The following is a 27,804-nucleotide window of genomic DNA, read 5'->3' as shown; positions in this document are numbered from 1 at the left end:
GACTAAGTTGTTCTTCCGGGGTGAGTGCCTCTTCCAGGGCGAGCGGTGTGGTGCACGCATTGCTGTGTTCTAACTCCCTCAGGGGCTGTGTTGTCGCACTGTCTGCTGCTATGAGCTTCCTCAAAAGTTTCCCGCCTCCTGGGCCGGCGGAGGGGCTCCTGCGGCAACAACCAGACACCGAGGCTGTGCTGAACGGGAAGGGCCTCGGCACTGGTACCCTTTACATCGCTGAGAGGTAGGGTTCCCGGTCCCCAGCGCCGGCCGCCTGCGTGCCACCCTCCTCCTTGCTGGAGCAGGCGGTGCGAAGGAGCCGGGGAAGGGGCGGCCTGGAGGGCTGCTGGGAGCGGGGGCGCGTGTCCGGGACGCCTTAGGGATACCTGTACCGGCTGGAAGGCTCGATTTTTCTAGCACTCCTCCGGAGTCTTCCATTCTCTATTTTCTCGGGCCGGAATTTCCCCTCATGGATTGTACTTTTTTTTTTTTTCTTTTTTTCCTCTTTCTTTTTCTCTCTTTCTTTCTTTCTTTTTTTTTTTTTTAACTCGCCTTTTACTGGAGGTCTGGCGCGTGCGTTGCCCTTAACGCACGGTCTCGTTTTAAGAGTCTGAAATGTGCCTGTCTTTCCGGATGAACAGATGCAGGAGGTGTTCCCCTCTGCAGGATACGTAGTTTCAGAGCCGAGGGTGGAGGACTTTGAAAGTTTGGTTACACAATATAGATTTTTTCTGTAGGAATAGTAAAGAGAGGAACATCCTTAACTCGACACAGACAGGGGTCATATGCAGAGGTACCAGACTCCCGTTTTGGGGTCCTGGAAGAAATTGCCCTTTTATTTGGCCACCTGGAGCACTTTGGTATTTTCACAGTCAGATAGATCTACCTTAAATATTGTGGTTGTAGAACTGAGGTCCCTGTTTCCTTGACATTTAGTTCTCTTTATTTTGAAGCCTGTAATGACACATTTAATCTTTCCTGCCCTTCAGATATGTGTTGCTTCCCCTTTTGCCCCATCACTTGTCGACAGCCAGAGAAAATTCTCTAAGAACTCATGTGATTACTTTGGAACCACCTGTAAAATCCAGGATAATCGCCCTATGTTGCTGTCCACTGGCAACCTTAATTAGGTTTGCGAAGTCCCTTTTGCTGTGTAATATAACATATTCACACGCATGACACCAGAAACTGAAGGTCTTGGGGGCCAAAATTTTGCCTACCACAGAATCCAGAGCACAAAAACTATAAAGAACTGTTGCTTTAAAGGGAAATGTAGACATTGAACAAAGCTTAGGCTTCAGGCCAGTCACTGAGATAGGACATATGGGTGGTAGGAAAAGCAAGATTGAGGTAAGAGGCAGATAATGAGTTTGGTCAGGACATGTGTGGAGTAATTGTACATATGAGTGTGTGTTGGACCGGGCACGGTGGCTCACACCTGTAATCCCAGCACTTTGGGAAGCTGAGGCAGGTGGATCGCCCCAGAAGTTCGAGATTAGCCTGGGTAACATGGCGAAACCCAGTCTCTACAAAAAATACAAAAGTTAGCCAGGCATGGTGGCGGCCTGTAGTCCTAGCTACTCAGGAAACTGAGATGGGAGGATCACCTGAGTCCAGGAGGTCGAGGCTGCAGTGAGCCGTGATTGTGCCCCTGCACTCCAGCCTGAGTGACAGAGTGAGACCTTGTGTCAAAAAAAAAAAAGAGTGTGTGTCTTGGGAAAGTGGTATTAAAGATAGATGTTTGGAAGTCGTTGAAGTATTAGTGTATACTCATGGAAATGGATTAGCTATCTCAGAAGAGAAGAGGACCAAGTGTAGAACCCTAGGGATACACCTATGGGTGGGTCATGGAAGAAAAGACTTGAGAAAGGAGGAAGGAGCAGTCAAAACAAAATGTGAAGAGCGTATATTGAGTATTGACAAGGAAATCTTTGGTATTTGGGGAAAGCAGTTTCTTTGAAGTGGTGGAAGATGGAGCACAGATACATTCCTAGTTCCCAGGCATTCCTTTTTTATTCATGACATTGCTGTATGTTGACACTTCTTTCAATATTATAACTCCTTTTGAGGGACAGTCCTGTATTGGTTTTTGCATTTTGAAAAATTTCAAACCTACGGTCCAGTGCGGTGGCTCACGCCTGTAATACCAGCACTTTGGGAGGCCGAGGCGGGCAGATCACCTGAGGACAGGAGTTCAAGACCAGCCTGGCCAACATGGTGAAACCTCATCTCTACTAAAATACAAAAATTAGCCGGGTGTGGTGACAGGCATCTGTAATCTCAGCTACTTGGGAGGCTGAGACAGGAGAATTGCTTGAACCCAAGAGGCAGAGGTTGTAGTGAGCCAAGATCACGCCATTGCACTCCAGCCTGGGTAACAGACTGTCTCAAAAAAAAAAAAGAAAAATTTCAAACCTAAGGAAAAGTTGTAAGTGTTATTACTACCCATACACCCTTCACAAAGATTTATTAGTTAACATTTTGCCATGTTTGTCTGTTTTTCTTTTTTTTCTGAGCCATTTGAGAATTGCAGACATGTTTTCCACTTCCTGTTCAGAAGAACAGGGACATTATCTTGTATAACCACAATACAATTCTCACACCAAGGAAGTATAACTCTTTTTAAGTTCTCACCAGTTTTTTGAGACAGAGTCTCGCTGTGTCACCCAGGCTGGAGTGCAGTGGCGCGATCTCGGCTCACTGCAAGCTCCGCCTCCCGGGTTCACGCCATTCTCTTGCCTCAGCCTCCGAGTAGCTGGGACTACAGGCGCCCGCCACAACACCTGGCCAGTTTTTTGTATTTTTAGTAGAGACAGGGTTTCACCATGTTAGCCAGGATGGTCTTGATCTCCTGACCTCGTGATCCACCCTTCTCGGCCTCCCAAAGTGCTGGGATTACAGGCTTGAGCCATCGCGCCCGGCCTCTTACCAGTTTTTTAAAAATTCTTAGCCTGGGCAAGGTGGCTCACACCTGTAAATCCCTGCTCTTTGGAAGGCCAAGGTGAGCGGATTGCTTGAGCCCGGGAGTTCTTGACCAGCCTGGGCAACATGACAAAACCCCCGTCTCTACAAAGAATACAAAATTGCAAAAATTAGCCGGTCATGGTTGCATGTACCTGTAGTCGCAGCTACTATGGGGGGCTGAGGTGGGAGGATTACTTAATCCTGGGAAGTTGAGGCTACACTGAGCTGTGATCATGCCACTGCATTCCAGCCTGGGTGACACAGTGAAACCTTGTCTCTTAAAAAAATTAAAAATTATTTGTTTCAGCTTTTCACAAACAAATCTCTTTTTTTTTTTTTTTTTTTTTTTGAGGCGGAGTCTCGCTCTGTCGCCCGGACTGGAGTGCAGTGGCCGGATCTCAGCTCACTGCAAGCTCCGCCTCCCAGGTTTACGCCATTCTCCTGCCTCAGCCTCCCGAGTAGCTGGGACTACAGGCGCCCGCCACCTCGCCCGGCTAGTTTTTGTATTTTTTCTTTAGTAGAGACGGGGTTTCACCGTGTTAGCCAGGATGGTCTCGATCTCCTGACGTCGTGATCCGCCCGTCTCGGCCTCCCAAAGTGCTGGGATTACAGGCTTGAGCCACCGCGCCCGGCCAACAAATCTCTTATGTTTCTTCTTTAAGATAATTTATTTTTTTATTTTTATTTTTTTTTGAGACAGAGCCTCACTCTGTTGCCCAGGCTGGAGTGCAGTGGTACGATTTCAGCTCACTGCAACCTCCACCTCCTGGGTTCAAGTGATTCTCCTGCCTCAGCCTCCCGAGTAGCTGGGATTACAGACGTGCTCCACCACGCCCAGCCAATTTTTGTATTTTTAGTAGAGACGGGGTTTCACCATGTTGGTCAGGCTGGTCTCGAACTCCTGACCTCATGATCCACCCGCCTCGGCCTGCCAAAGTGCTGGAATTACAGGCGTGAGCCACCGTGCCAGGCCAAGATCATTTTTGTGTGTGTGAAACATAAATACAAAAAAAAGTATAAATACACACACATACTGTATACATGTATATACAGTCCAGCAGTTCTTCCTCTGAGGCAGTGAGGGAGAATGCCCAGAGATAACAAAGCTGGAGAAGAAGACAGTCATGTTCATGAGTTTGGCTTATAGCCTTTAGGCTTTGGTGAAACTATTTAGTTTGAGGCAGAGAGGGACAGCAACAGATTAGGTTTTGGCTGGACTTGGTTTTAGTCTCTCAGATTTGTGTTGAAAGATTTAGAATCTCCGACTTATTTCAGAGCTTAGTTTTTTATAGGAAGTTGAATTTTTTTTTTTTTTTGAAGCAGAATTTCACTCTTGTTGCCCAGGCTGGAGTGCAATGGTGCAATCTCGGTTCACTGCAACCTCTGCCTCCCTAGTTCAAGAGATTCTCCTGCCTCAGCCTCCTGAGTAGCTGGGATTACAGGCATGCGCCACCACGCCCAGCTAATTTTGTATTTTTAGTAGAGATGGGGTTTCTGCATGTTGGTCAGACTGGTCTCAAACTCCCGACCTCGGGTGATCCGTCCACCTCGGTCTCCCAAGATTACAGGCATTAGCCACTGCATCTGGCCAGGAAGTTGAATTTTTATCCAAATAAGGAAGATACAGAGGCATGAATAATATAAAATAGTTTAAAACAGGTAAAATAAAATAGGTTATCACATTAAAATTAGTAGTTTAAACTTATAATTTTTTTTTGTATCTCATTCCCAAATTAATTTTAAACCAAATAATTAAGTTAACCCAAATTCAAGACCTCTTGTAGCTTCCTGTCCTGTTTTTCATCCCATGCTGGGAATAAAGGACACTGACCATACTTGTGCAAAAGCATTTGAATTTAGCAAAACATTTTCTCTACATGTTCACTTGGTTTCTAATTCTTCTTGTCTTTCCCTTTTGACTCACAGTGTCTTTGAAACTGGGTATGGTTAATTAGATATTTTAGAAGGATTTCTTCTAGAATATATACAAAGAGTAAATGAAAATCAGAATTTAATGATCAGACAAAACAGTTATATTTTTAGATGATACAGTGAAATCTTTTATGTTTCTCTACAGCACTTTAAAAGTTGTAACTTGAATACTTTGAGTAGATTTATTACAGTCTCATCCCAGCAAACTTTAATGGCAGCATGTCTGGCCTATTTCATCGTGGCCTCTGCTAGAATTAGAAAATCTGGTGGTGGTACAACGAATAATTTACGTGCAATAGGATTTAATTTGTTGTTAATAGCTATTTGTTCAAATTAAAATTGCCAGATAAATGAATGTACTGTCAAATCTCTTTTTTTTTTTTTTTTTTTTTTTTTGAGATAGAGTCTCCCCACTGTCGCCCAGGCTGGAGTGTGGTAGTGTGATCTTGGTTCACTGCAACCTCTGCCTCCTGAATTCAACCAGTTCTCCTGCCTGAGCCTCCCAAGTAGCTGGGATTACAGGTGCCTGCCACCATACCCAGCTAATTTTCGTATTTTTAATAAGAGACAGGGTTTCGCCATGTTGGTAGGCTGGTCTGGAACTCCTGACCTCAGGTGATCCATCCACCTCAGCCTCCCAAAATGCTGGGATTACAGGCGTGAGCCACCACGCTTGGCCTATAATGTCAGATCTTTTTTAACGTAGTAACATGCTGTTGGAAAAAGTAAGTTGTTGAAAGTAAGTTGTTTTTCCATTAAAAATATCTGTGAATATTAATATATGATATGCATTTGTAAATCTGAAAAAGTAAAATATAGAAACCTAGGGGTTTCTTTTCATTTTTTATTAAAAAAAAAAAGGGCCGGGCGCGGTGGCTCAAGCCTGTAATCCCAGCACTTTGGGAGGCTGAGACGGGCGGATCACAAGGTCAGGAGATTGAAACCATCCTGGCTAACACAGTGAAACCCCGTCTCTACTAAAAAATATGAAAAAACTAGCCGGGCGAGGTGGCGGGCACCTGTAGTCCTAGCTACTTGGGAGGCTGAGGCAGGAGAATGGCGTGAACCCAGGAGGCGGAGCTTGCAGTGAGCTGAGATTGCGCCACTGCACTCCAGCCTGGGCGACAGAGCGAGACTCTGTCTCAAAAAAAAAAAAAAGAATTTAACCATTAGAGTAAGTGTTTTTAAGTGTGGAACTTGGCTTCTGTCCTGTAGAGTGCATAATCCCAGTTCATGTAAAGATTATGAGAGCTCCACAGCAAATGCTGTGCAGAGGAGCATTTTATTCTCTCTGCACTAGTAAGGAATTACAGAGTTATTATTATGGCTTTTAAAAGTAAAGGCCATAATTTGATAGGCAATGATTCTATGTTTAGGTTTCAGTTTTTCCATGCCCTCATTCAGGTTTTATGGCTCTGGATATTTGAGATTATTTTGAACACCCAAATTTGGAATGTTTCTTTCTGAATTGTGATAATGCCAGAAAATTTTTGAGATCAGAAAAGGGCAGTTTATTTGCTTTAAAATTATATAGCTTTTGTAGGGGACTCGTGATACTTGGATATTATTTCATCTCCACATTAAAAGGAAGGCAGTGAGCAGGAAAGATGCATACAGCACATAACTCATTACATAATACAATGTTTCTTTGGAACCAGTAGGAATGAGTTGTTCTGGAAAATAATTTGTAGAGGTTTTATCACTTTTAGCTCTTTAAGATTTATCACTTTTAGGCCAGGTGCAGTGGCTCAGGCTTGTAATCCCAGCACTTTGGGAGGCCGAGGTGGCAGATCACCTGAGGTTGGGAGTTTGAGACCAGCCTGACCATCATGAACATCATGGCAAAACCCTGTCTCTACTAAAAATACAAAAATTAGCGAGGTGTGGTGTCACAGGCCTGTAATCCCAGCTACTTGGGAGGCTGAGGCAGGAGAATCGCCTGAACCCCGGAGGTGGAGGTTGCAGTGAGCCAAGATCATGCCACTGCACTCCAGCCTGGGTGACAAAGCGAGACTTCATCTCAAAAAAACAAAAACAAAGATTTATCACCTTTAAGCTTCTTAGATTTCCTTTACTTTTTTTTTTTTTGATAAGAATGTTGAATGGAGATCTTTCCATATGACAGTGCATATACTTACTTTTGCCTTTTTGAAGTAAACAATTACATAAGTTTTAGTATATTTGCAGATTTGTACAGTTATCACCACAGCCTAATAATCTGCCTTTGTTTTGGTAATGCTTTTGGTAACTGAGGGTCAGACGTGTTTAACACTCATAGTATGTGGTTAGACATTGATTTCCTTTAGGGGAACTGTGGTGTGAAGTTCATTCTCCCCTTCCACTGAACATGAATGATCTCAGACTGTCACACTGTCATTGTTCCTGCCCAAGGCAGTCCTAGGTTTTCCTGTTTTACTTTTGTTTTTGCTTGGTTAAAAATTAGACAGCCAGGCTTGTTAAAATTGTATAGAATATAGAATGATACATGGGTCTTACTTCATTAACTTTTAAAAATAATTCATATAACATACAGTTTAACCATTTAAACATACAATTCAGTAGTTTTTAGTCTGTTTACAGAATCGTGTAATTATCACCACAATTTTAGAATATTTTCTTCACCCCAAAAAGAACCTCTGGTACCCATTAGCAGACATTCCCATTTCCTTCTAGCCCTAGACAACCACTGTATTGCATTAACATTTTTTTTTTGGCTTCTTCAGGATTTTTTACTTTTTTTCTGCTAAGTGGTACAGATGGATGAAGTATTATCAGAAAATTAGCTAGCTTCTACTGAAAGCTTAACATACTGATTTTGGTGATGTGCTTCCTTTGGTACACCAATAAAATATTTGCATTTGACCACATTTGAGGGAAAACTAGGCCTAGCTTTTCTGTGGCTTTCTCTTAAAGATGTTGAGTAAATGAGAGGCTTCAGGGAGTCTGTCTCTCAAGGTAATAAATATTTCCTGAGTTGCGGCGAGTGTAATGACACCCATTTATGTCTTTTAGTGTAGGATTCTTGGAGAAACAAATGATTACCAAGGATTTATTGCATACTTACCTCCTGAGCTCTTTGTTAATGGTTTTGAAGAATGTTAAATAAAGGAATGTGATGAGTTCTGCCGTCAAATAGCTCATATTCCATAAGGGCACATATAAGACTCGTTACCACAGAGTTAAGTACTAAAATTTGCAAATCAGAAAAAGAAGAGGTCTTTATGGACTGGTGTAGTTGAAGGGAGACCTCATAGAAGAGAGGAGGATTTGCAAAAGCAAAGAGGGTGTTTGAAGACATATCAAAAAAGAGTAAGCTTGAAAGTCATAGAAACATACATGTGACTGAGGAAAATGGAATTTCAAGTCTGTTTGAATTTGTAGCTAGAGGGAAAGAGACTTTAACAGAATTGATCTTAAAGAAAATTCAATTTCCACTACTGAATTTTCTTATTTTATGAACATTTCTAAAAAAGTAAGCTTGAATTTATTTATATGCATAAAGGTGTCCAAGCTGAACTTTTATATACTTTGTGATATTACATTAGGATTTACTTTCTAAAACTAATCTACTTAAAACATGTTTTTCAGCCGCCTGTCTTGGTTAGATGGTTCTGGCTTAGGATTCTCACTGGAATACCCCACCATTAGTTTACATGCATTATCCAGGGACCGAAGTGACTGTCTAGGAGAGCATTTGTATGTTATGGTGAATGCCAAATTTGAAGGTATGTATGGTGTAATTTAATCTAATGCCTCCTTTGATAGCAAATTATATTTTAAAAAAGTGTTTGATAATAATCAATGTAACATTGAGGCCATTGACTCATTTTGGATAGTAGTTTATTAAGCAAAATTTCAGCACAGCAACTTGGATAGTTGAAGTTTTCATAATGGACGTTTGTGTGTGTCTGTATATATTTCTATATATTTACACTTAGAATTCTTCATTTATTATGGATATGTATTTCTAGCTTTCCTCTAAAGTTTCACTGTTTATTCTGCCTTTCTCTTTTTAAAAGGCACCCTTAGAGGCTTGGATCAGTATACCCTGTGCTTCTGAGAATTTAAGATAGAACTGTTCTGTTTTGTTACAATAGTGATTATCAGTGGGTATAGGGGGAATATATTTTCCATGGACCTCCACCAACTTCACCATTCCCCCACATTTGGCAGTGACATTTTGGTTGAAAGAGGAAGGATATTATTGGCATCTAGCAGTTAGATGCCAAGGGTGCTATTATTATACTAAATATTCTGCTATGCGCAGATGGTCCACCACAACAAAGAATTATTCCATCCAAATGTTGGTAGTGCCAAGGTTGAGAAACTGTAGGATATAAAGATTCTCAAGTTTTGCTTTGGGATAATTGCAAAGACTTGTAAAAATCTAGTGAAGATGTTCATGTTTAAAATAATGGGTTGCTTTTCTTTGAAGCAGTGTGTAAGAGACAATCCCATGAATTTACCTATAAGGCTATTGCTCTTTCAAATTGGGATTTTAATACGGTTCCAGATATAATAATATGATCATTTATATTCAGTTGTGACACTATTTAGTAATTCTTAGGACTTTTGGCAAGCCCTGCCTCATTAAGTGGTAATGACTGATTCAGCTATCTGAAAATATTTTTGTTATAAGATTTCAAATTCTTGCCGTTGGAAAAGGTTCAAAGACATTTAAAAATCTAGTGAAGTCTGAAGAAGAGGATTAGGAAAAGTAAAAGGCTGGGGTATAGTAGTGTAGTAAGACTTCCTAATAAGGCATTAGGCACAAAATTTACTCTTCATCTAAGTAAATGCAACTATGATTTTATAACTAAGAATATCATGTGTAATGTTTAGTTTAAAGCATTCATTCATTTCCAGAAATGCAAAACCTTGGAGGTACTCTTGCCAGTCAGCTCCAAATGCTTGTGTGAAATGGCCCTAAATAGTGATGGGCATTGGAGGTGGGAAAGGTACATATCAAGAGAAAGGCTTAGGAAATAGCGTTTAATAATAAAGGGCAAAAGCACATTGAATAAGAAAACTCTGTCATTAGGCCGGGCACAGTGGCTCACGCCTGTAATCCCAGCACTTTGGGAGGCCGAGGCAGGCGGATCACCTGAAGTCAGGAGTTGGAGACCTGCTTGGTCAACATTGTGAAACCCCGTGTCTACTAAAAATACAAAAATTAGCTGGGCCTGGTGGCGGGCGCCAGTAATCCCAGCTACTCGGGAGGCTGAGACATGAGAATCGCTTAAACCCAGGAGGTGGAGGTTGCAGTGAGCTGAGATTGCGCCACTGCACTCCAGTCTGGGCAACAGAGCAAGACTCTGTTGGAAAAAAAAAAAAAAAAAGGTAAAAACTCTGTCATTAACTTGCTAGGCAAGTCATTTGCATCTCTCTGAGCCTGAATTTCATCCAAAAAAGTTAAGGGAGTATATTGGTCTCTGGTTCTAAAACTCAAGACTAACAGATACACATTAGAAATACGTGGGAAGCTTGTTTAAAATGCAAATGCTGTAAGTCCTAAACTAGGAAAAAGCAGTTCAGTAGGTTTTAGGGTGTGTGTTTTAAATATGTGCTCTATAATCTTACAGTCTATATGATTATTTGATTGTAATTGATGTGATTATGAGTAATCCTTTCTTAGTAAAATATGCAGGATTTCCTATCTTACTAGAAATTAGTATCTTCCTGGGTCACGTTTATTTCACTAATTCTCCAGTTCTTTTTTTTTTTTTTTGAGGCAGAGTCTTGCTCTGTTGCCAGGCTGGAGTGCAGTGACGCGATCTCAGCTCACTGCAACCTTCGCCTCCCGGGTTCAAGCGATTCCCCTGCCTCAGCCTCCCAAGTAGCTAGGACTACAGGCGCCTGCCACCATGCCTGGCTAATTTTTTTTTTTGTATTTTAATAGAAACAGTGTTTCACCGTGTTGGCCAGGATGGTCTCGATCTCCTGATCTTGTGATCCGCCCACCTCAGCCTCCCAAAGTGCTGGGATTACAGGCGTGAGCCACCTCGCCTGGCCCTCCAGTTCTTTTTATCTTAAACTTCTCTCATAAATTACACATACTTGAATCATATTTTCCCAGCCTTTGTTCCTCACATTCTGATTCTCCAAATTCCAAGATTTTTTTTCTCTTTGGCATACCTCTATAAGTCTCTTTATAAATGACCATCAAGACCGAGCACAGTGGCTCACATCTGTAAACCCAGCATTTTTTTTTTTGAGACGGCATCTCGCCCTGTCACCAAGGCTGGAGTGGAATGCCGTGATCCTGGCTCACTACAACCTCCGCCTCCCGGGTTCAGACGATTCTTCTGCCTCAACCTTCTGAGTAGCTGGGATTACAGGCGCCCACCACCATGCCTGGCTAATTTTTGTATTTTTAGTAGAGACGGGGTTTCACCATGTTGGCCAGGCTGGTCTTGAACTCCTGACCTCGTGATCCGCCCGCCTTGGCCTCCCAAAGTGCTGGGATTACAGTCCTGAGCCACCACGCTCAGCCACAATCCCAGTATTTTGAAAGGCCAAGACAGGACGATCACTTGAGCCCAGGAGTTTGAGACCAGCCTGGGCAACATCGTAAGACTCCATCTCAAAAAAATAAAAATTAGCAGGATGTGGTGGCAAGTGTCTGTAGTCCTAGCTGCTTAGTAGGCTGAGGTGGGAGGATCGCTTGAGACTGAGAGGGCAAGAGTGTCCAGTCTGGGCAACAAAACAAGTCCCAATCTCAGAAAAAAAACAGATGACCATTAGCTCTGTCATCTGTGGATGAGATTAGATTATCTTAAAAATAATCTTAAAAATTCATTCCCAGCAAGGCGTGGTGACTCACGCCTGTAATCCCAGCACTTTGGGAGACCGAGGTGGGTGGATCTAGAGGTAAGGAGATCGAGGCAAGGCTTTTCTAGGATGCTCACTGGATAAATAATCAGGATTTTTCAACCATAATTGGAAATAAATTTGTCAACCACAATTGGAAATTAAAATTGAATTGCAGTATTCAGATTTATCAATACGCTTCATTTTTTTAAAGTCAAATAATGACATTAAAAGGGTGTTTTTATTTTCTAGAAGAATCAAAAGAACCTGTTGCTGATGAAGAAGAGGAAGACAGTGATGATGATGTTGAACCTATTACTGAATTTAGATTTGTGCCTAGTGATAAATCAGCATGTGAGTGTTCTACAGTATTGATTCTTCCCCTTTTATGTACCAAGCATTCCCAATTAACACACACACACACACACACACACACACACACACCTCTCACCTTTACCACCATTACCTCCATTTTACTGCTTTTTCTTCATTTTAGCATTGGTAATATTGAGGACCAAATACCTATTAACATCAAAGGTTGTGAATGTAGTGAGAATATTGTAGACACTCTGTTATCTGGTTTTCTTTTGTGAATGGACTCTGGTTAGTTTTACTGATTGGTGCTGTTGACTTAATCTCACCTGCTGGATGGCAGAGGAGTTACAGCAGTTTTAAAGTGGAAGATCTCAGGATGGCTGGAAAGAACACTATCAGCTGAGAGGGGCTTCACCCTGATGCCAGCAGTCTTACCAGGACTCTGACCCTTTTTTCTTGGAAAACCCCATGAGCCATGAAGAGATCGTAATAATCTCTCATAATGAACTCTTATTATTTTATGACTTGTCCTTTGCTTCAGCCGCTTTCAAGATTGATTTTACAATTTGGCAAGTTTGTAAATACTGTGGCCTTTTGTGTACCCATTAAATTTATTGGCACTGATGATTATTTTTATTATAAAATTTTATTCTACATTGAAAAAAAAATTGGTTACAGTTTAATTCCCTTGTTCAGTGGAGGCGATGTTCACTGCAATGTGCGAGTGCCAGGCCTTGCATCCAGATCCTGAGGATGAGGATTCAGATGACTACGATGGAGAAGAATATGATGTGGAAGCGCATGGTTAGTGAAATGGATTTTAAAGTGTTTTTTTGTTTGTTTGTTTAGTGTTTCATTGTAAGCATTTATTTGTATTAAGGGTAGAGGATTATAGTTCTTTATATGTCTGTAAAATATGCAGTATGGTAAGATTATTTTTATTATTATTACTTTTGAGACAGAGTTTTGTTCTTGTTGCCCAGGCTGGAGTGCAATGGTGTGGTCTCGGCTCACCGCAACCTCCACCTCCCAGGTTCAGGCGATTCTCCTGCTTCAGCCTTCCAAGTAGCTGGGATTACAGGCATGCGCCACCACGCCAGGCTAATTTTGTATTTTTAGTAGAGATGGGGTTTCTCCATGTTGGTCAGGCTGGTCTTGAACTCTCGACCTTTGGTGATCCGCCTGTCTCGGCCTCCCAAAGTGCTGGTATTACAGGCGTGAGCCACTGCGCCTGGCTGGTAAGATTATTATTGAAAGAGAATGACACAGTAGTACACTTTATGCCAAAGCCCTTTGCAGCAGACAAATTTTTGAGGGTAAAAAGTAGAGATTGTTGGGAAGAATGGATAAGTAGAGCATATGGAAGGAAAGAAAATGGTAGATAGGAAACTGGATAGTCAGAAAGTCTTTTAAACTGAGGCAACTGTCCCCAGAGAACAAGCTTCTCTCTCTACACCTTGAGAACCTGGATCATTTATGTTGTTTTATTATTATTATTATTTTGCAACAGGGTCTCACTCTGATGCCCAGGCTGGTGTGCAGTGGCGTGATTTCTGCTCACTGCAAACTCTGCCTGCTGGGCTCAAATGATTCTCCCAGCTCAGCCTCCTGAGTAGCTGTGACGACAGGCTTGTGCCACCATGCCTGGCTAATTTTTGTGTATTTTTTGTAGAGACTGGGCTTTGCCATATTGCACAAACTGGTCGACTCTTGGGCTCAAGCAAGCCTCTGGCCTTGGCCTCCCAGAATGCTGGGATTACAGGCATGAGCCATCGGGCCTGGCCTGCATCTTTATTTAACATGTTCCTTCAAACAGCTCACTGCCAAGGTCATTTCTTTTTCTCAGAACCATACTTCATTTATTTTTCTCAGAACTATACGTCATTTATTTAAGAACTCTTTCCCATTGCCTTCCCCAGACCAGAATGCAGTCAGTAGTGTGATAAAGAGTCTTTATAGCTTGAAGTGCTTGCTGTTCTCTTTTCTTTTCCCTACTGGTCTTATGTACACCAATCTGGGTATCCAAAGCCCTTTCTTTCATGTGCACCCACTTCCTGGCCTTAGATAAACACATTTCTGGGATTCTCCATCACATACCTAAATATGTCCAAATATATCCTTACCTTTCTGAGATTTTTGAGTGATTTAAAATTTTTTATCCTTTTTGTATGTTCCAGAATTTCTGATTTTTTTTTTTTTTTTCTGTTTTTAAACAGGGTCTAGCTCTGTTGCCCAGGTTGGAAGGCAGTGGTACCATCACCACCCACTGCAGCCTTGAGCTGCTGGACTAAAGCTGTCCCACCCCAGTCTCCCAATTAGCTGAGACTACAAGTGCACACCACTGTGCCTGGCTAATTAAAAAAACATTTTTTTGGAGAGATGAGGTCTTACTGTGTTGCCCAGGCTGATCTTGAACTCCTGGGCTCAAGCAGTCCTCCCACCTCGGCCTCTCAAAGTGCTAGGATTACAGACGTCAGCCACTGCACCTGGCCCTGATTTTTTTTAAGAAAGGAGCATGTGGCCGGGCGCGGTGGCTCAAGCCTGTAATCCCAGCACTTTGGGAGGCCGAGACGGGCGGATCATGAGGTCAGGAGATCGAGACCATCCTGGCTAATACGGTGAAACCCCGTCTCTACTAAAAATACAAAAACTAGCCGGGCGAGGTGGCGGGCGCCTGTAGTCCCAGCTACTTGGGAGGCTGAGGCAGGAGAATGGCGGAAACCCAGGAGGCGGAGCTTGCAGTGAGCTGAGATCTGGCCACTGCACTCCAGTCCGGGCGACAGAGCGAGACTCCGCCTCAAAAAAAAAAAAAAAAAAAAGAAAGGAGCATGTTTTTTAATCAGAAAACATCTTCATTATACAAATTAATGTAAATTAATTTGTGCTCACTTGTAAAATTCCCACCTCAGGATAATGTAGGACTCTCTGACCTTAGGAACACACTTTTTTTTTCTAGTCCCTGGACATGGAATTCTTTGGGAATTGCTATTTACTGGCTTGTTATCTCTTTTAATAACCCTAGAGAGTAGGGGCATTTTTTTGTATTTCCGTCTTCAGCAGTAGCCTATATATGTGTATAAATAAATGTTGAAAAGTATCTCCTGGAAGCCTATTTGGACTGTATGTTACCTTCAGCAGATTCTTTTTTTTTTTTTTTTTTTTTTTTCAAAACAAAATGTTGCTCTGTTGCTCAGGCTGGAGTACAACGGTGCAATCTCGGCTCACTGCAACCTCCATCTCTGGGGTTCAAGTGATTCTCCTGCCTCAGCCTCCTGAGTAGCTGGGACCACAGTTGTGTGCCACCACGCCTGGCTAATTTTTGTATTTTTAGTAGAGATAGGGTTTCACCGTGTTGGCCAGGCTGGCAGCAGATGCATTATGGATTCCATTTTGTTTTTTCTAATTGTTGTATTTAAACTTTAAGTTTTCTGTTTGTTTAGAACAAGGACAGGGGGACATCCCTACATTTTACACCTATGAAGAAGGATTATCCCATCTAACAGCAGAAGGCCAAGCCACATTGGAGAGATTAGAAGGAATGCTCTCTCAGTCTGTGAGCAGCCAGTATAATATGGCTGGGGTCAGGACAGAAGATTCAATAAGAGATTATGAAGGTGAGTGTTCTTTTGCATTGTGAACAGTCAGATGAGCACTTGGGCAATAAGTTATGGATAGTCATAAAAGTTCTTTTAATAACTAAGAGAAATAATTGACCGTAGTATAGAAAGCAGATACAGAATTATATAGTGTGGGAATGCTTATGTCATTTGTTTTTGGTGATTTTTTTTTCCTCATTACCAAAATAGTCTGTTCATAGTCAAAAACATTCTTTTAATGTGCGCAAAGTAGACATGAAAAAAAAAAACAAGTGTAATTCTAACTAAGAGATATCCACTATTAATTTTCTGTTGCATCTCTGTATTAGTTTACTAGGGCTATTATAACGAAGTGTCATACAGGCTGGGTGGCTCAAACAGAATTTTATTGTCTCATAGTTTTGAAGGCTAGAAGTCCATGGTAGGTTATCTCTGAGGGCTGTCAATTCAGGCATCTCTTCAGGTATACACACACCCACCAAAGCAAGAGAGAGAGATTTTAAGAAATTGGCCCACGTGACAGAAGGCTGGCAAGTCCAAAATCTGCAGGGTAAGCTGGCAGACTGGAGACCCAGAGAAGAGTTGATGTTGTATTCTGCTGCCTCAGCAGTTCTGCTGGCAGAATCTCTTCTTGCTCAGGGGAGGTGAGTCTTTTTCCTATTGAGTCCTCCAGCTGATTAAATGAGACTCACCACACTATGCAGGGTAATCTGCTTCACCCAAAGTTCACCAGTTTATAAGGCTAATCTCATCTAAAAAATAACCTCCACAGAAACGTCTAGAATAATGTTTGACCAACTGTCTGGACACCATTGCCTAGCCAAGTTGATGCATAAGTTTGACTATCACATCCTTCTTTTTTTTATTTTGAGACGGAGTTTCTCTCTTGTTGCCCCAACTGGAGTGCATTGGCATGATCTTGGCTCACTACAACCTCTGCCTCCTGGGTTCAAGCGATTCTCCTGCCTCAGCCTCCTGAATAGCTGGGGCTATAGGCGCCTGCCACCACTCCCAGCTCATTTTTGTATATTTAGTAGAGACAGGGTTTCACCATGTTGGCTTAAAGTATGCACTGGCAAAGAAGAGGTAGAAAAATTAAATAGAATTCTGAGAGGCATTTACTATTAATTTTCTGTTGCATCTCCTTTCTTGTTTGTGTCCTTTTGTGTGTGTATATATACTGATTCTTTGTGTGTGTGTGTGTGTGTGTGTGTGTGTGTGTGTTTGAGCAGAGTCTCGCTCTGTGTGCCCTCGGCTCACTGCAACCTCTGCCTCCCAGGTTCAAGTGATTCTCCCACCTCAGCCTTCCGAGTAGCTGGGATTACCCACTACTATCATGCCTGGCTAATTTTTGTAGAGATGGGGTTTCACCATGTTGGCCAGGCTGGTGTCGAACTCCTGACCTCAGGTGATCCGCCTGCCTTGGCCTCCCAAAGTGTTGGGATTACAGGCATGAGTCACTGCACCCAGCCATGATTCTGTCTTATTTATTTATTTAAGACGGAGTCTCACTCTGTCGCCCAGGCTGTAGTACAGTGGCATGATCTTGGCTTACTTCAACCTCCACCTCCTGGGTTTAAGAGATTCTTCTGCCTCAACCTCCTGAGTAGTTGGGATTACAGGCATGCGCCACCATGCCTGGCTAATTTCTGTATTTTTAGTAGAGGTGGGGTTTCACCATGTTGGTCTCAAACTCCTGACCTCAGGTGATCTGCCTGCCTTGGCCTCCCAAAGTGTTGGGATTACAGGCATGAGCCACTGCGCCCGGTCAAGATGTTACCTTTTTTAATTACAGTAATTGCCTAAAGAGTGCCATGTGGACGCTTACTTCATGCCTTATAGCAAATGATTTTAAGGTCATAAATACTTTTTGCTAAGTTGAGATTTTTGGACTTTTATTCATAAGCCTCGTTAACACATTGGAGTTGCCTATATATAAAAATTCTTCAGCCTGTGCCAGTCTCCATCTCTGAAGTCCTGAGCACCCACGTCATTATTTTTGCCAGTGAAACACTTTTAGTGTGGCATTTTTAGTGCTTCATGTGCTCCTTTATGTAAGAGGTGTTTATTGAGCTGTACCAGGTACAGGTAATACAGCAGTACTCAAGGGATGAGGTTACTGACTTCATATCAGTGACATTCTGGTGGAAGAAAAGTTAACAGTACATTGAGATACAGCATTGAGATATAGGAGGTGCTTGGGCAGCTGTGGAATCGTAAGGGCTGGGCCCTTTGCCCAGCCTGGATAGTCAGGGGAAGTGTTAAGTTTCATGGAATAAGTGACATTTAAGTCAAGATCTGAAAGATGTATAGAGATGGCCTAGGTGGGCTGGGCATGTTTTCTCACACCTGTAATCCCAACACTTTGGATGGCCAAGGTGGGCATATCACAAGGTCAAGAGATCAAGACCATCCTGGCCAATATGGTGAAACCCCGTCTCTACTAAAAATACAAAAAATAGCTGGGCATAGTGGCGCATGCCTGTAGTCCCAGCTACTTGGGAGGCTGAGGCAGGAGAATCTTTTGAACCTAGGAGGCAGAGGTTGCAGTGAGCCAAGATCAAGCCGCTGCACTCCAGCCTAGTGACAGAGCAAGACTCCGTCTCAAAAAAAAAAAAAAAAAAAAGGCCCAGGTGAAGACGTTGAGGGGAGATGCAGGTAAAGGGATTAGTCATGTGCAAAGAAGGGTTCAAGAGACTATTCAGATTTGGGGAACTGAAAGTAGTTCAGTGTGAAAGGTAGTTATTATGGTAACAGCTAAAAGTAGGATAGTGAACTGGGTAACGTCTTAGAGGAACTCTTAGGTCAGTGGGAAGCCATTGAAGAATTTCATTAGTGTTTTAGAAGGTGACTGTGGTTATACTTTGGAAAACTGATTGGAGAAGAAAAATACTGGAGAGAAAAAGAGAAACCCTGTTGTGTGACTTACATATTAAATAAGAGGTGATCACCTAAATTAGGTAGTGGCAGTGAATATCAAAAGACCTGACAGATTTCAGACTCTGAGGAGATAGAAGCAACAGAAGTTAGGGGCTTGGGGTAAGGGTTTCTAGTTTAAATGGATAAGAGGCACCCTTTAGTAAGACTGGAAAAAAATGGCATTTTTTTAATGTGGAAAGATGAACAGTTAATTTAGATATGTTACATTTGCATCTGCAGGTGACGGGGTGCCCTGGGGCTGTGGGCAGAAGACATTTTTTGGTGGGCCAAAGAGTTGAGGGGTGACTGGGAGGTGAGGAAGCGAAGAAAACAGCTGTATATGACTCTTTTTTTCTTTTTGGAGATTTTTTTTTTGTGTGCACTTGTCGCCCAGGCTGGAGTGCAATGGTGCAATCTCAGCTCTCTGCAACCTCTGCCTTCCTGGTTCAAACCATTCTCCTGCCTCAGCCTCCTGAGTAGCTGGGATTTACAAGCACCTGCCACCACGCCCGGGTATTTTTTTTGTATTTTTAGTAGAGACGGGGTTTCACCATGTTGGCCAGGCTGGTCTCAAACTCCTGACCTCAGGTCATCTACCCACCTTGGCCTCCCAAAGTGCTGGGATTACAGGCATGAGCCACTGTGCCCAGCTAAGACAACTCTTTCCATGGGGCATTAGTCTGTTTTCACACTGCTGATAAAGACATACCAAGACTGGGCAATTAACAAAAGAAAGAGGTTTCATTGTACTTACAGTTCCACATGGCTGGGGAAACCTCCCAATCATGGTGGAAGGCAAGGAGGAGCAAGTCACATCGTACGTGGAAGGCAGCAAGCAAAAAGAGCTTTTGCAGGAAAACTCCCCCTTATAATAACCATCAGATCTAATGAAACTTACTCATTATTATGAGAACAGCACGGGAAAGACCTGCCCCATAATTCAGTTATCTCCCACAACACGTGGGAATTCAAGATGAGATTTGGGTAGGGACACAGCCAAACCATATCAGGGCTCTTGTTTTTTTCTCTTGTTGCCTCCCACCTTTTATTTAATGAGATGACAAAAATGGGGAAATAAGCAAAAAGCTTGCTGTACTGATTTTTGTCTTCCTCCTGAATTATGTTGTAAGCTTTGTGAGGATAGCTTAAAAAAAAAAAAGCCCAGCAGTAAATACTTAGATCTGTAAAGGGTGAACAGTTGATCCTGCATTTGAAAGTTCCTACGTAGAGTTATTTTAGTATTGAGGTTGACAATTGACACAGTAAATGTCACAGACTGATTTTGATGTGGCCTAAATCCCCAGGTAGCATTTTCTTTCTCAGTTTGTCCTTTCAGACTTTTCTTTTCAAAAAAGAGGAAAAAGCAATTCTTACCAGCAGAGGGCACTAGCTTCCTTCTGGTAGAAGTTATAAGTTGCATCTACCTGTTTGAAGTGTACATAGGGATTGCTCAGTAATTTTTTTGTTTAGATGGCATGGAGGTGGATACCACACCAACAGTTGCTGGACAGTTTGAGGATGCAGATGTTGATCACTGAAAATGATTTATGCAGGTTTAAGGTGAGTAGTTCATTTTCTCCCTTGTCACTGAACATGAAAATCATGTGAAATGATTACTTCCTACTTTTTTTTTTTCTTTTTTGAGACAGGGTCTTACACTGTCACCCAGGCTAGAGTGCAATAGCATGATCCTAGCTCACTACAGCCTTGAACTCAAGCAGTCCACCTGCCTCACCCTCCCAAGTAGCTGGGACTATAGGCATACCCACCTTATTTTAAAATTTTTCGTAGAGACAGGGTCTCATTATGTTGTCCAGGCTGGTCTCAAACTCCTGGCCTCAAATGATTCTCCTTCCTCGGCATCCCGAAGTCCTGAGATTACAGCTCTGAGCCACCGCGTCCGGCCTATTTCTTTTTCTTTCTTTAAAAAATATTTTTCTTCTTTTAAAGCTCAAATTGTCCCTGACAATTTATTTGCTATTCCATTATTCTGAGAAATATATTGTCCTTTGCCAGCCTAAGTATTTCAACTATATGTTAGATAATAACTGAAGGTCATGTTCATATCATACAGAGCTAGAACTAGTAATTGTAATAGTCCTTTATAAACTGTTGTTAAATTGTTGTTCCTCTTTCCCCACTACAACTTCCTCCTACCTTATAGCATTGTTTTCTTGAATACTGGCTATCCTCCAGTCTTTGAGATGCTCTTGCTATCCTCCTTTTATTTTACTAAAGCATATAGTAATAGCATGGCAAAATTTATGTGTTTTGACTTGACTCTGCTACCACTATCAGTCATCCAGTTATGAGATCCTTTGTTATTCCCTGCAGTGATAAATATTTCAGAATTCCTTCTCATTTCTTCTGATACAGATTTTAGTTCTGAACCTAGTTCTGTAATCACTGGCTTTTCTCCAGTTACAAGTTTTAATTCTTTTACCCCTGTTCTATTTCGTTTCAGAAACCAGCCTTTTAAAATTCCAGTTAGCTTCCAAGTTACTGCCATTGTGAAAACTGTATAACATTGCTTCTTATACTGACCATGAATTGTGATATTGGACCTCTGCTTTCTTCTCACGTCCTGCCAGTGGAACTATCAGAAAATAACCTCTTAGAGTTCTATGATTTATATCTTCCCTTAAATACTTAATTCTAATTTCCACATTTACGTTTGTCAGTGGTAGCCATACAGTCTAATATTAGCAATGTCCCCTCTGTTAAAATCATGTGTTCGTATCACTGGAGCTCTGTTAACTTTGATTTTTAGCTCTCCCAGTTCCAATTGTCAGTAACTTCACTGTTCTACTTCATGGGAAATATTTTGTTATCAACTTAAGTCTTCTTTCCTTATTTCTCGTCACATTATAGCATATTAATTTTTTCAGTTCAGTGATACTTGTTTAGTAACTGTTTTATTGCAGTTAGAAAACAGATTTTTGGGTCTTTGGGCTTTCACATGTTTCTTTTGAAGAACAGACTGTTCAGAGAACATCAGCCACTCTTTAATTAATCAGAATCATGAGAAACTCATTTGGTATGTCACTAACAGTTAAACAAATGGGGTGTTACTGCAGTCCTTGGCAAGAATTCTTAGGATTCTTTTTAATGGTGAAATAGCCACAAACTTTTCAATGAGCTTTGTTTTCTGTTTATTTTATCCTAGAGCTCAGAGGCAGAGAATTATTTTATTCATAATGTTTTTTTTTTTGAGATGGAGTCTCGCTCTGTCGCCCAGGCTGGAGTGCAGCGGCGTGGTCTTGGCTCACTGCAGCCTCCACCTCCCGGGTTCAAGCGATTCTCCTGCCTCAGTCTCCCAAGTAGCTGGGACTACAGACACGTGCCACCACGGCTGGCTAATTTTTGTATTTTTAGTAGAGACGGGGTTTCACCATGTTGGCCAGGATGGTCTTGATCTCTTGACCTCGTGATCCACCTGCCTCAGCCTCTCAAAGTGCTGGGGTTACAGGCATGAGCCACTGCACCCTGTTTATCATGTATAAACGTTGTAAATAATGTTTATACATATTCTTCATCTGGATAATTGATCTGAATTCCAAACAATGTCTACATTTTTTTTTTTTTCTGACATGGGAGTCTCACTCTGTCGCCCAGGCTGGTGTGCAGTGGCACAATCTCGGCTCACTGCAACCTCTGCCTCCTGGGTTCAAGCGATTCTCCTGCCTCAGCCTCCTGAATAGCTGGGATTACAGGTGCCCACCACCACACCTGGGTAATTTTTTTTTTTTTTTGGAGACAGAGTTTCACTCTTGTTGCCCAGGCTGGAGTGCAGTGGCGCAATCTCGGCTTGCCGAATCCTCCGCCTGCCGGGTTCAAGTGATTCTCCTGCCTCAGCCTCCCGAGTAGCTGGGATTACAGGCATGTGCCACCACATCTGGCTGATTTTGTACTTTTAATAGAGATGGGGTTTCTCCATGTCTGGTCAGGCTGGTCTTGAACTCCTGACCTCAGGTTATCCGCCTGCCTCGGCTTCCCAAAGTGCTGGGATTACAGGTGTGAGCCACCACGCCTGGTCCTAATTTTGTATTTTTAGTAGAGACGGGATTTCACCATGTTAGCCAGGCTTGTCTCAAATTCCTGACCTCAGGTGATCCACCCGCCTTGGCCTCCCAAAGTGCTGGGATTACGGGCCTGAGCCACCACACCTGGCTGTGTAAATTTTTAATCATTTAAAATTGTACATGCTTTTAAAGAATGAACAAGGTATAAATAATTAGAGTAATTTATGCAGCCATTTATTAATTTCATGATAATGGAACTAGGACTTCTCAATGCATGAGGTGGGGTGGAGATGGCACATTAATGGTGGAATCACAACTCTGCCACATACTTGTGTACACCTTTGGACAAGGCATATAACTTATTTAATCCTCACTTCCTCCATGTGTAAAATGGAGAGGATAACAACTACCTTGCAGGGTTGTTGCAGAGGCTGAGATAAAATGTACCTAAGTCCTCTGGCACTCTGTGACTAGGCATTCAATAAATAGTAGCTATTATTATTATTACTATTGTAAACACTGTGAACCTTTTGTTTTTCAGATTCTGCTCCTAACTGTAGGAGAGAACTTGGTGCCTCTTCCACTCTGGAGTGAAGTTGATGGAAGTCTTTTTCCTTTTCCACAACCCAACCTGAACCAGTTCCTTCTTGAGACAGACTATACTGAGACAATAAGTTGTCACCAGCAGAAGATAGATAATATGACCTTTATTAACTTGATGAATTAACTTAACCAAGAGGGTATTTGTAGTTTATTATTTACCCCAAAACTTTCTGTGTCTGGGTACCCTCTGAGTAGGCCTATAATTCCTGCCTTGACTATGTGCATCTTTTGTAAGCTAGCAGATTTATGTGGTGAAAATGCACAGGAGCTTGGTGTAGGTAGACTGGGTAGGAAAGAGAGAGCTCCTTTTGCCATGTTTTATCAGTCTGCTGTTATAAACTCTTAGGTTATATCCTTTAATTTCCAGCCTTTTAGGTTAGTTTCTGTAACAGCAAGTGAGTCTTGGATGAAGTCCTCAAAGTACTTCAAATGGTAATTGTTTTGTTTTTGTAATAGCTTAACAAATAAACCTAGGTTTTCTATATTACTGTGCTCTCATTCTTGACTAAAACCATTAATGAGAAATGTGTTTTAAAAAATAATGCTGGCAAATATGAGAATTTTGTTGGCTTTATTTTTGTTTACTTATTAAGGAGAACATGAAATAAAATACAGCTTCTGGCAAGTATTTAGTAAGGCAAAGATTTAACACATTTCAGGGGATTTCTGCCACTTCCTTTTAGATTAGCAGTAATTTCTTGTATTTATCAACTCTCAATTTTTAGTTTTCATAGATTACCTGGGTATTATAAGGCTGATTTGTAATTACTGATTTATACTTGGACTTTTGATACCATTATGTGGCCTTAAAAATAAGGCTATACAAGCTAATCTTACTACCAGAATCACTTGGCTAATTAGTGAATAAACTGATGTTTGGTGCCACTCAGCCCAGTGTTCGTTTCAGCATTGTCACTTGGTTTCCCTCAGCTTGCAAGGTAGACTGAAAAAAAAAATAATTTTCCTTTTTCTAACCAGACTCTCAGAATTTCTGAGTCTGTTAACAATAGGTGAGTAAAACAGCCACTTGAAATGGAAACTAAAATTTACTGAGACCTTCTCTGTACCAGCCACTGTCCTGAGTTCTTTATTATGTATTATAATATTCTTAATTAACTTATGAGATACACTTTTATCCCACTTTATAGTTGAGGAAACTGAGTTATAGAGAGATGTAAAATAACTTGCTTAAGGTCATGTAGATAGTGAACTGTGATTTTTGAGCCTGTGCTTTAAAACATCATACAGCCTTACCATCTACCAGCAGCAGAAAGCATGCACACTCTCCCCACTGCTGCAGGGTTTTAGTGTTAACATTTCAATGGCAGTACAAGAGATTCCCAAGTTTCTCTGCCACCCATCTGAGCAACACTCATAATTCTATCCTAGGAGTTTGTCCATTCTTCAGTAAGCAGTCAGGGCATTCTCAAGGCTAGTATTATAAATTCCATTTGAGTTCCTTTTAAAAGGAACAAATTTGTAATTGTGACTTTCCATGAAGCCAAAATTGCTCTGATAGCAAAATATCGAGGAGATTCAGAGTGCACTGGGTTTCTTACTGGTGTTGCTGTGGTCAATGCAGTATGCAAAAAGGCAGGAGACCAAAGCATGTGGGCACCTCTCTGGGCTTATTTCCTCATTAGACTAAATGACTTTCAAAGATTGAGCTATAATTCACTAAATAGTAAATTAGAACTGTAGCGTTAAGAAAATAGAAGCTGAGAAAAAAGAGTAGGCCAGGCTTTTAAAAGATAACATGTATAATGATCAGCCAGACAATATTTATTGATTTCATTTGAGCCTAACTTTAGGGTTGCTGTAATTGTTTTCTTTGTGTGTTCCTGATGTAGAGACACTTTAAAGGTACATAGACATTTCCCTTCCAAAATGTAAGTCATCTAAATGTTCCTAAAAGCTAGAGTTAGTGGTTCTCTGTTCTAGGTTCTATCATTTAAAAAATGTATTCATTAAGATATGGTCCCAGCCAGAAGTGGTGGCTCACACCTGTAAGCCCAGCACTTTGGGAGGCTGAGGTGGGCAGATCACTTGAGGTCAGGATTTTGAGCCAGCCTGGCCAATATGGTGAAACCCCGTCCCTACTGAAAATGCAAAAATTAGCCGGGCCTGGTGGTGGGCACCTGTAATCCCAGCTACTCAGGAGGCTGAGGTACAAGAATCGCTTGAACCCAGGAGGCAGAAGTAACAGTGAGCCAAGGCGATAAACTTGTTTAAATCCTTAATAGAGGCTGGGTGCAGTGGTTCACACCTATTATCTCAGCACTTTGGGAGGCTGAGGCAGGCAGGCAGATCACCTGAGGTCAGGAGTTCAAGACCAGCCTGGTCAACATGGTGAAACCCTATCTCTACAAAAATACAAAAATTAGCTGGGTGTGGTGCTGGGGCACGTCTAATCCCAGCTACTTGGGAAGCTGAGGCAGGAGAATCCCTTGAACCTGGGAGGTGGATGTTGCGGTGAGCTGAGGTTGTGCCATTGCACTCCAGCCTGGGCAACAAGAGCAAAACTCTGTCTCAAAAAAAAAAAAAAAAGAGGCCGGGCGCGGTGGCTCAAGCCTGCAATCCCAGCACTTTGGGAGGCCGAGACGGGCGGATCACGAGGTCAGGAGATCGAGACCATCCTGGCTAACATGGTGAAACCCCGTCTCTACTAAAAAAAAATAGAAAAAACTAGCCGGGCGAGGTGGCGGGCGCCTGTAGTCCCAGCTACCTGGGAGGCTGAGGCAGGAGAATGGCGTGAACCCGGGAGGCGGAGCTTGCAGTGAGCTGAGATCCGGCCACTGCACTCCAGCCTGGGTGACAGAGCGAGACTCCGTCTCAAAAAAAAAAAAAAAAGGTTATGTATTTTTGAGGTTCTGTTAGGAGCTTCCTCAATATTGGTAAAGGTGAGAGATTATATGCAGATGATCATAATATACAGGCTGAGTATTCCTAATCTGAAATCTGAAATTCCCCAAAATCTGAAACTCTTGAGTGCTAACATGATGCCCAAAAGAACTGCTCATTGGAGCATTTTGGATTTCAGATTTTCGGATTAGGGATGCTTAACCAGTATAATGTGAATTATTCCAAAATTTTAAAAACATTCCAAAAATCTGAAATACTTCTGATCCCAATAATTTCGCTTAAGGGATATTCAATCTGTATAGTCCTTTACTTTTAGAAGACAGGTATGATTACTGCTCAGAGATAATAGATATTTAGATAGAATTTATCTGCAGGATTTCAGATGGGTTCACTATTGTATACCTGATTCTCATGCAAATCCTGTTTTAAAAGTATAGAACGGATGAATCCATATCTGGGACTCATCTTTTGTGACCAATAACTGAATTCTAAGCATTGTCTCTCATGGGGATCCTCATAGAATTATTGCCATCCCTTTATGAAGAAGCTGGAACATATTTTCACTAACATCTCACTCTGTTTATATTTACATAAGTAAAATCAGTAGGGGAACTTCATAATTTCAAATGACAAAAAAATGAATTATTTTGGAGATTACATGAATCACTAGTACACGTAAAGCACTTAGAACAACAGTGCCTAGAATATAGCTCAGTAAATGGTAGTTGTTAACTAATAGTAGTAATCCTTTTCGTAACAGAAAGCAGCAGCTACAAATATATCAACTCACTATTTAGAATACATCTGATTAGCTTGAAGTTTAAAAATCCACTGAGCAATTAGACATCATGAAATCTATACTTATTTCTCATAGGACCTCACACCTTCACTGCAAATCTCTACTCTTGCTCTACAAACAGGTTTAATGTACTTGAATATCTAGTTTCTAGGCACACAATGGGTTTGACAAGGAGAAAAAGGTGCTTATATTCCCACAAAATATAGCAGTCTAAGCCTCTATAGTAAACAGTACAAATACGAGGACAGCGTAGCAATTTATGTTCATAAAATTATGACCCTGTATCAACCCAAATTGTGATTGTAAATCCAAATCTGACTAAGCAGAATTTTTTTTTTTTTTTTTTAATGGAGTTTTGTTCTTGTTGCCCAGGCTGGAGTGCAGTGGCATGATCTTGGCTCACCACAACCTAAGCCTCCCGGATTTAAGCAATTCTCCTGCATCAGCCTCCTGAGTAGCTGGGATTACAGGCATGTGCCACCACACCCCACTGATTTTGTATTTTTAGTAGAGACAGGGTTTCTCCATGTTGGTCAGACTGGTCTTGAACTCCCGACCTCAAGTGATCCGCCTGCCTTGGCCTCCCAAAGTGCTGGGATTACAGGCGTAAGCCATCGTGCCCGGCCTAAGCAGAAAATTTTTATTAGAAAGCTATCTGGTAGCTCACTAAATGGACAGGAAAGTTGAAATAAACCAGGCTTATAAAAAGATGAAATCTACATTAGATGTTACGATTCCTCCGCTGCTGTTAGACTGATTTCTTGATTGTCCCTGTGTCTATGAGTCACCACACTTAAGATACAAACTTCTGGTTGGCACTGAGTGTCTTCATTGCCAAGGGCAGAAGGAGTATCTGGGTCTTTCAGCTTCGACAATAGAAGGACACTGCTCCTATGCAGATGCTCACAGGAGTGGATTACGCCAGATAAGAAGGATGCTTAGATGCTGGATTGCAAAAAATGTACAGCTGTCTACTACAACCCCAAATCTT

At 41.8% G+C, this 27,804-nt stretch overlaps 1 protein-coding gene across 6 annotated transcripts; it reads left to right on the top strand.

The window, feature by feature from the left end:
- CLNS1A (chloride nucleotide-sensitive channel 1A) lies at positions 1-27,804 on the top strand. 6 transcript variants are annotated; one of them, XR_004435647.1, is made up of 8 exons: positions 2-235; positions 8,476-8,612; positions 11,950-12,051; positions 12,709-12,816; positions 15,453-15,626; positions 19,998-20,087; positions 23,091-23,584; positions 27,186-27,804. XR_004435647.1 is itself a non-coding variant. In XM_033204200.1 (7 exons), the coding sequence occupies exons 1-6, from the start codon at positions 111-113 to the stop codon at positions 20,063-20,065; spliced, it is 714 nt and encodes a 237-aa protein (XP_033060091.1). In that variant the 5' UTR covers positions 2-110; the 3' UTR covers positions 20,066-20,087; positions 23,091-23,639. The 6 variants fall into 6 exon arrangements, 5 of the variants coding, with proteins under 5 accessions (XP_033060096.1, XP_033060091.1, XP_033060092.1 ...); XM_033204200.1 differs by lacking the exon at positions 27,186-27,804 and having other exon boundaries at positions 23,091-23,639; XM_033204201.1 differs by lacking the exons at positions 23,091-23,584; positions 27,186-27,804 and adding an exon at positions 20,992-22,201.

This window comes from Trachypithecus francoisi, unplaced genomic scaffold, assembly GCF_009764315.1.
Source record: "Trachypithecus francoisi isolate TF-2019V2 unplaced genomic scaffold, Tfra_2.0 Lachesis_group8, whole genome shotgun sequence".
Classification (NCBI taxonomy): Eukaryota; Metazoa; Chordata; class Mammalia; order Primates; family Cercopithecidae; genus Trachypithecus; species Trachypithecus francoisi.
Note: the sequence above shows the minus strand (reverse complement) of the source record. Positions and strands in the feature narration are given on the sequence as shown.